We start from the raw sequence: 9,514 nt of genomic DNA on the forward strand, positions 1-9,514 counted from the left end.
ATTCAAGTACTACGTAATGCACTTTTTGAAAAATCCTCCCATTCCCTATGTAACGCGCTGTTCAATTTTTCTTGTAGTTGCGACGTAGCTACGCTTCGTCAAGCTAAACTTATGAATGCTCTTAAACAGAAACTTAAATATTATTTATACCGAAAATTTTCACTAATTGAGTACTGTGCCAATGATACAAATAACAAAAATATAGGTACAAGCTTGTCGAATATGAATCCAGGCCCTTAAGACAAGTGGCAAGCGAATTCGACTAGCTTGGAGTTCATGAGATAGCAACGTTTGGTATCTCATTCCAACTCATGAACTCGCTAGCAATGATGATTCCACCGATACATCCGCTTGCCACTTGTCTTAAGGACCCGGACATCACAGTAAATTAGCTACATTTACACTTTCCAGCAAATGAAAAACATTTGCCTATATCTTATTGTTATAGTTTCTCCAACTATATAAATTTTATTGGACGTGGTGAAATGTATAAATGAAATATAAATAAATGCCTATGTGGCTATGTATGTGTTCGGAACATCATATTATTTTATAAGTTTTTTACATATCATATTTAAAAAAAATCATTGAGTATAACCGAGCACCAAAGTTCGTTTTTATTAAGTTGGTTCTCATTTAAAAATTTCAGTTTTTGTTTGACAAAAGAAAATAACTTCTATTTTGGTAATAAAAGTAATAACAATAATACGTAAATATTTTTTTTAATAACGTAAAAACTTATTTGTTTACTTGTGTGTTATTTGTTTAAAAATGTGCCTACCTAAAATTTATTATTTTATTTTGCTATATAATTTTGAGCAATTTATAATATATAACAGTGAAAAATAACACAGTAAACCGTTTGTTGTTAAATAAGTAAAACATATTTTAATCTGTAGTCATTCTTTGGCAAAAATAACTGCAATACAAACTTATGGTTAATTCATAAAACCATAAAAATATAGCAAGTTAAACTTTAGGGCAAGACGGACAGAGTTTCACCTTATTAACATTCAGACACGCACCGTGGAACGTGTGGCCACATTTGAAAACCCACAAACCGCCATCTTGGATTAAAACTTCATTTTGCAATGGCAACCCACAGAGCACACAATCAACGCTTTGACAGTTAATAATTTCTGATAAGTTTTCTATAATATCTTTTAAAGTACTGTTTTTTATTTTACTAACGGTGAATATGTCGTCGTGAGTTATAGCATTTGATTTATCCTGTAGCGGTGTCAGACCCCACGTGTTTGAGTTTGCTGCCACCGTTATTGGCAGTGCCGTGTTCGCAATCTGTCCGTTAGAAGTATTGCGAAGTAGACGGCAAATCTGAAAATGTAAATTAATAGTAGAGATTCCATTAGGTGAAAGTATTTTTTAAGTGGCAACCCTTTGGGAGAAAAAAAAAGTTGTTAAAAAAATTACATTCCTAATGCAGTCAGCATCGCATCTCTCACTGGTATCGCTATCTACTCTCGCTAGTGTAAATTAATGGCAGGCTGGCCATACCAGCGGATTACCATTCTATTGTCACCATAAAAACATGATATTAATCACAATGAATTTCAAAAGGCCCTTTATGAGCATGTATAATATGCTGGATGCAAGTGGTACAGGATTGTACTTTATGGTGAAATTTGAGGTAGACATAGTTCAACAGTGAATGAAGGACAGATTTTTTTATACCACTTTGGTAGCAAACAAGCATACGTCCCACCTGATGGTAAGTGGTTACCGTAGCCTATGAACACCTGCAATACAATAATCAATCATAAAGATGATGATGTTACAGAGCATTACATAGTCTAATTAAACAAATTACTAGTAAATATAATTAAATATATTTTTAAATAAATACATATGTATTATACACAGAAAACATTAAAACCAATGTAAAAAAGGACAACAATAGCAATAGTTCACCATCGACAGGGAATTAACCTCAATAACTTAGACCCTAGATGTCTGAGACCCCTGGTATTGCAGATGTTCATAGGTTATGGTAACCGCTTACCATCAGGTTGTACCTTATGTTTGTTTGTCACCTTAGCGGCATAATAAAAAACAGAATACTCATAAATATAAATGTCTGATTTGATTAGACCGAATCAAATGGTCGGGCAAAATATTATTTTAAAATTTTATGTATACATAATTAAAGGGATTTTACAACATACAAAACAAGTATATAATCGTGGTGTGAAGAAGTTGTTTGTGTTGGGAGAAACATCAGGCGGTTAAGAGTTAAAGCAGCACCACAACACTGGGCACCAATGAGCGGTAAAATATGACATAAACTAATTCCATATCTTTATCATCTTATCAACTCTTTTTAAGCAACTTAATGTGAAAAAAAAACACACACAATCACAAAATATATTATTACCTCTTGGCGTGAATCCTCGAAGTCGTAAGATCTGTATAAAGTATCAGTAAGTTGGCTAGTTATAGTGGCATCATATTTCTCATACATGGATACCACTAAACTTGTGTGGTAAAACTTCATTGTCACTTCCCCTATATCTATAAGCTTAGCGTGTTTCTGCATCACCCTCAAAGCATTTCTACCACCGACAGATTTTATCATGAGTGCCCCCAAATCGTCCCAACTAAGCATATCTCTTACTGATATATGATGAAATTTCTTATTACAGTTCAAACACATATTGGCATGCAAGGTTGCATACAATTGTAATGCTCTGTCCCAAGATTCCATCGTAAACTGCGGCAGAAAAGAATGTAGAAGCCCTTCATCTAACATTTGTAACAATATTCGTAGAACGTTCAAAAGATCTTCATTCCTACGTAAATATAATATTTTCCGCCACAAATAAGGCATTTGTTTACACATCTCATAGCATTGGTTTCTAGACTGACTCGACCATTGTTTCTCAATAAATTCATCTATTAACTCAGCAAAAACTGGCGCCTGATTTGTTCTGGTATATGGTAGAGGGAAGCCACATTCGCAGCCAATATTCGAAAGTTTCTGCGTCTTCATATTTACAGATATACATGAGTCAACAAAGTATTTATATAAAACTTCATCATTTATTATGGAATCTAAGAGTGCATCTTTCTTTACAGTACTGCTAAGATAAGTTAAAAAAATATTATTCGGTGCAAATTTTGACTCTTCTAAAGCACCCACTGAGACACAATATTGTTCTAATAGTAACATTAGGTTGTAGAGTTCCCTAGCATCACAGACATTGCTCTCTATAGTAGAAACTAAATTCGATCTTTCCGTTTCCTTACTGACTATATTTAATCTAAAGAACTGATACAGAGATTTGCACAATTTATCATTTTTTAAACTATTATTGTCTATCCCTATGGCCTTTTGACTAGATTCTTTGTAGATAATATTATCATCTATCTCAACTAATTTATGTTCTATAGGCGAACTTTCGTCTTGCAACACCCTTTTGGGCATGCTGAGTTCTGGTATTGGTTGTGATTCATTAAAAATTTTCATTTTCCCTTCAAAATCTTCCCATTTTTCTTTTAAGATTTTCTTACTCGTATTCAGTTTATCTGATACTGTTATACTAAGTTCTTTGAAAGCTTGCAACGCGTCGGGTGATAATGTGCCGAACCTACTATCTTCGTTGTGTTTGCCACCTTTTACATCATTATCTAAAAGCGAAGATTGAGCTTGATATGTATTATCTACAATATATATACCAGACTTCATCTGGATAGCTTCATTTGACTTCAAACTGTCAATTTTTTCTAGAATATCGTCTATATTTTTCAACAAATCTTTATTATTTAATTTCTCTCTTATACCACTCAAAATATGTAACTTAAAAGAAAGATTATTGTTAAGCAAATGATCTCTATACAAGGCACACAACTCAGCACATAATACGTATTTCTCGTCTACATAGCATTGGACTAAAAACTTTTCAATTTTCGTATATTTTAAACATATTAGAGAGCCATTAGTTAACCATATGTATATAATGTCATGATAAATCTTGCAGTCCGCAATATCACCAAATGTAAACCAAGTAGTATCATCTACATTAAAGAGATTTAAAAAGTAAATAGCATCTTTTTTAAAGGAAAATATGGCACCATTCACTGTGTATAATTTAGGAAAATTCACAGACTGTCCCTCACAGACTGTGTTGTCTGTACTTAAAGAGATTATTTCATTGTTGTAAGACTCTAATGAAAATAACTTCATTGGTTGCTTAGCCAAAACCTGCTTAAATTGGTGTGTTCTTTTGACTGTTCCATCAATAGTTGCTTCCCATAGTCTAGAAGAGGGCCGTGCACAAAATATAAGAGTATTAGCCAATCCTTCGCCCACTGTGAATCCTGCATCATCGTCTACGATGTTGTACTGTTTAACTTCAGTGAAGTCGTGTACAGTTTGAGCTAGACTATTATTGTCATGGTTTTCTTTGTTAAAGAAGCATGCTCCAAACTCTCCATCTCTAAGTTTTAGCCCTATTTGTCTGTACTGCTCTTGTAAAGTGTCGCAAATATAGCATCGAGTAAAAGTAGACACTAAAAGCATATTCTCTTTTACGTCTAATTGGCAAATACGAGAGTCTAAACTCATTATAGTTTGGGATGAACTTTGGAATATTGTTTTCGCCTGAAATTGAGGAAAATGTATATTTTAATTATATGTTATTATAATATAAATTCTATTATATTGATTCACACATTCCATTGTTATTTGTATATAGTTTTCAACAAGAAATATATGCATTTATTGTTTTGTCTCCTTTTCCCAAATACAAGTAAGTTTGCAAACTTGTTTGGCGCACAACGATATTCGTTACCCTAAGGTTGCCTGAAAATATTGCTTTCAACAATGCCTTATTGTATTATATAAAAACGAGTACCTTATGGTACTTATTAGTTTAGCCGTTTAAATTATACCTAATAGCAAACATCCAAACATATTTACAAACTTTTTATAATATTAGTAGTATCGATTACAGAATTGTTAAATAAAAAAAATATGTAAATTAAATTAGCATCAGCTAGCAGCCAGTCTGTTAAAAGTAAAAACCATTGGCTACAGACATGAATATCATAGACATTACAAAATACATTGTAATGCCCACGATACCTTACCCCACATGCGTTGCTGTTATCAAGGACTGTGTATTTCTACTTCTGTATCCTGTAATTTTGCCGTGTGGTCCTGGCATAGAATAGGCTATCCATTCCTTTCCCATAGGTGCCGTAAGAAGCAACTTATTGATCGGGGGATGTACAGCACCGTCCCTGTTTGAACACCACCAAATCCTGCCTGCGGTTGTCAACCCGCCTGTCAAATGTGGTAACTACCAGCAACACCCCCCCACCGCCCTTATGGGAGACATATTTAGCAGCAAACCATTAACGGCTAATATGATGAAAATGAGCCTGTAATTTTGATGGCATGTGGTATCCTTCAAACTGCAGCAAGGACAGTACTCCCCAGCAGGAGGGGAAAGGGATTGTTAGCAATGGGGTTTGACAGCCCCATTGCTAGTAATATGCCCACTACACATATTAGATCGACCTCCACGTGGTTCCCCCTGGAAACCATCGTGAACAATTCTTGTTGAGTTCGTCACGATGGACTAACTGACCTGCTTCGTCCTCACCTATCATCCTTCACTGGTGCTCCGCCGCTGTATCCGATAGTGCAGGTGGAGTTACCATTCCATTAAAAAAAAAGCATTCCCTGGCAGATACACAAGTGAAACAGAGATACCCGAGCAGCTGAATTTTGTACAAAATCTCACTCTGGTATGTATTTATGATATAATAGTAAGCTACTTACAATAAAACTCTGTAGCTGCAACACTGACACTTTTGCAACATCGTCACCCGTAAACAACATATTGTTTCTTCCCCACACCATAGCAGTCACCTCGTTCCCTTGGTGCTCCTTCGAAGTTACCGTCAAGTAACCTCCGCCGATAGACTGATCACATGCTGTGACGGTGACCACACCTTTACCGTTGGCGAAGCCGATGTGTTTCTCGTCAGGCGATATAGCCAGACGGGTGATTGCGCCATCCTGGAATATTTGTTATAACTCTTAATTACTTTTACATGCTGCGTGCAACTGAGTAAATACATTTAATTTCATTGTTTTGCGTAAGGTTTGAGACGCCAGAGTTTGATTCTCAGTCACGTCAATAGAAAACGTTTAGTAGAAACCCAGAAATAGAGATTTCTCTCCCAGTCAACCGGTGACTGTGTGACACTTGTCACCATTTAAAAGTTCTTATTATGTTTAATGGTCATTTTATTTATTTCATACTGACGTAATGTACACTTGCATTTCTATAATTAACGCGAATCTAACAACACCCCATTAATCGCTGTGTGATCCCGGCATAATATAGGTCATCCATTCCTTTACCGTAATTGTGAGACGAGCAGCAGCTCTCTCTCCTCCTCGCTACCCCTTTAAAAATCACCAAAGCCTAACTGTGTTTACCAGCCCGCTTGCTAAGCGTGGCAACTACTGGCAAAACCTCCCCTTATATCTTATAGGGTTATGTTCAGCAGTGGACAATTAAAGGTTGATATGACAATGATGACTGCAAAATTAAATATAAAAATACAAATTCTTTTGTTGTACACTGACATAATGCAATGTTAATATAAATAAAAAACCATGACCACACATAAGTGTGATATAACAAACATACCTATTAAGTAGACCAATTGAATCTAATTTAACATAGATAAATATTAAAATACTAAAGCATACATTGAACAACAGGAAAATATTATATACCTATCTATGAATACCAACTGTAGGTTTTGTTTAATTTATAATTATGTTTTATTTACATATTTCTCTTCAACTCTCTAAACAGTGTGTAGAGTGTAGGTATCAAACTGCCTTATATTAATGAAACAGCCTTACCAAAGTAAAATAAATCTTAATTTCCCCATAACTAACAATCCTTTATCCCTATCTAGCAATTGGGACTACCATCCCCATAGCTATCAGGTTAAAATGCCCCAATGAGTCTACCGACTGGACTAAACCCTCACCTATTTCCCCTTACTGGTGTATTGCTAGCATAAACTAATTTGTTATATTTTAAATCAGTATAAAAATCTTATTATACATAAAAAATACCATACCTTATTTGGTATGAGTTGCACAAATTCACATGGGTTTCTGTTGAATATATAAATACCACCACTAGTTGCTCCAAAAGCTATTAAGGTTTTGGAAACATCAAAGCATGTGTACTGAAAACAAAAAAAAAATATATGAGAGGTTCAGCTCGTGTTTTCCAGTATTTTAAGTTTAAGGCTAATTATTTATAATGAAACTACTCTATAATCTTGTTCCTTAAATTCATTCAACTTAATTTAATATTCAATATAAATTGAACAATAATATTTTCTTTTACTATAGTTTTCAAAGTCTAACATGATATGGTTTGTGATCCGTAATTAATTATTATTATTATAGCAGTAAATGCCTTAAAAAATATGTATATAAAAAAACTATACACAATTGATTAGGTAATTCGAAAAAATACAGTTAAATCGAGAACCTCCCCTTTTTAGATTCAGTTGAAAATATAACACAATGTAATTTGTGTTTATACACATTTAAATTCATACTGCTTCTTGGTTTTTATGTCTTGACACCCATATTATTACTATGATAATGTTTCGAAAAAAAGATAGGTGTAAAATACGCACACATTCATTAAACAAGTAACAATACTATCAGTATTGATAAGAAATAGTGACAAATGGAAATAGTTGGTGCCTACATTGCAATAAAATAATATTTTTGCTATTCACGCATGTTCATGGGCAAAGGAAATTAATAGAAAACTTGATTCTATGCCAGAACAAAAATAATAACACAAGAAAAACAATGGTTAACTAACCTTTATACGTTGAACACTTTTTATAGGATATTTTATAGAATCTGTAATGTCAGGAAGTTCTTGTAATATATACGGAGGCAAATTGGAAGAAGACATTTTATTAAAAATACATCTTATTTAGTATCTGTGTAATATTATTTGTTTGATGAATCAACATTCATTTAATTCACACAAAAACAATTATTTTCGTACAAATGACAAGCCAAATGACAAGTTGACATCGACATTCCACAACATTGGACATTTTGACAGTAGTTCCACAACGGAACAGGCAAAGAGAACTAAGGCATTCAGCCTGATATTCAATTGACATCTTGACCATTGATCTTCTTTTTATAAAAATGTCAAGACCGAAAGCACAGTTGATACAACAATTTCATAACTATTCTTTAATTTTTAGAAATTATTAATAATTCTTCTTTGGAAGATTTTTTTCATTAACTCCTATGACTAACAATGTGAGTTATTGATGTAACATTTTATACTATTTTTTTATTGTTGTCATTATCATTACGAGAGTGACTCCTATCAGAGAGTGCGAGATGTTTTTACAAATCAATTTTAATCAGATACTTTTTTTTATCTAAATAATAATGAATATAATAATAATCTATCAGGATGAAGCGACTGTTATTTAAATGGTTTTGGTCGGGGAGACTACGAGGAAGAGGCGTTAGAAGGGCGTTACCTTTTACCAGCATTCCTTCTCCTTCGCTTTATAATATCATTAGCATACGCGGGTGTATTAATATATCTTCATCCTTAAAAAAAAAACTAAAGCTCCGAGAAAGACGTTATTATTAGTAATGAAAACTTTTTGTTATTATGGTCAATTATGAAACCTCTTTTAATATACCGTCATTATCATTATAATCATGTCAGCCGTCATCTGTCCACTGCTGAACATAGGCCTTTCCCATAGATTGACGTAAACGGTCCCAAGCTACCTGTATCCACTCTCTTTGCAATGTACTTGAGATCGTCACACAATCTAGTAAAGGGTAGTTCTACACTGTGTTTTTAACTTAACCTTTCTCCTCACTGGTACCTCGCCAACGTGTATCGGTAGCGCAGGCTGGATTATCATTCCATTGTCCCTATTAAGAACTATCCTTAGGTTCATTGCAGTGGCGTAACTATACCATTTGGGGCATGTGGCAAATTCTTTTGATGGGGCCCCATCATTTATTTTCAAGTAAAATAAAATACTCAGGTTCAAGGTAAAAAAAATTCTGAGCTCGCAGCCTCTTGAGCTGGGGCCCTTTTGGGTCGGGGGCCCGTGGCATTTTGCCAGCTCTGCCACCCTATTGTTACGCCACTGGTTCATTGATTAGGAGAGACGAAAAGTGGGAGAGAAAACGAAAACAGAACTGCGTTAACGGTTCAATGCTCTTAATTATGACAAACAACAATGTATTAAGCAAAGTCCACCTTGCCATAAAATAGGGAGTACTGACACCAACACATATGTATCTATGCAAGTGAATCATGCGGATGGCAGAAGAAATATGAAAGCAGAATAAATGCAGTAGAAATAAGAGACTTTTATATTAAAAACTATATGTAGAATTACCTTAAAAAAAACAGAGTGAGAAATAGTGTTATTAAAGTTAATTACA

General features: G+C 34.1%; 1 protein-coding gene across 1 annotated transcript; it reads right to left on the minus strand.

Moving 5' to 3' along the window:
* Positions 1-422: 422 nt before the first annotated feature.
* LOC113512088 (BLOC-2 complex member HPS5 homolog) lies at positions 423-8,106 on the minus strand. The gene is made up of 5 exons (XM_026895861.3): positions 7,896-8,106; positions 7,129-7,239; positions 5,804-6,043; positions 2,393-4,618; positions 423-1,335 (listed from the first exon to the last, which is right to left on the minus strand). The coding sequence occupies exons 1-5, from the start codon at positions 7,989-7,991 to the stop codon at positions 970-972; spliced, it is 3,039 nt and encodes a 1,012-aa protein (XP_026751662.2). The 5' UTR covers positions 7,992-8,106; the 3' UTR covers positions 423-969.
* Between the last annotated feature and the right edge of the window lie 1,408 nt (positions 8,107-9,514).

The sequence above is a fragment of the Galleria mellonella genome, unplaced genomic scaffold (assembly GCF_026898425.1).
Source record: "Galleria mellonella isolate WM207_F2 unplaced genomic scaffold, CSIRO_AGI_GalMel_v1 utg184, whole genome shotgun sequence".
Taxonomy (NCBI): Eukaryota; Metazoa; Arthropoda; class Insecta; order Lepidoptera; family Pyralidae; genus Galleria; species Galleria mellonella.

Excerpts from the sequence above, each read along its gene's own strand:
- LOC113512088 (XM_026895861.3), bottom strand. The coding sequence starts at position 7,991 with ATGTCTTCTTCCAATTTGCCTCCGTATATATTACAAGAACTTCCTGAC. Across the intron at positions 7,240-7,895 it reads AAAGTGTTCAACGTATAAAG|TACACATGCTTTGATGTTTC; the intron begins GTTAGTTAACCA and ends TTTTGTTTTCAG. Across the intron at positions 6,044-7,128 it reads TGCAACTCATACCAAATAAG|GATGGCGCAATCACCCGTCT; the intron begins GTATGGTATTTT and ends CAAATATTCCAG.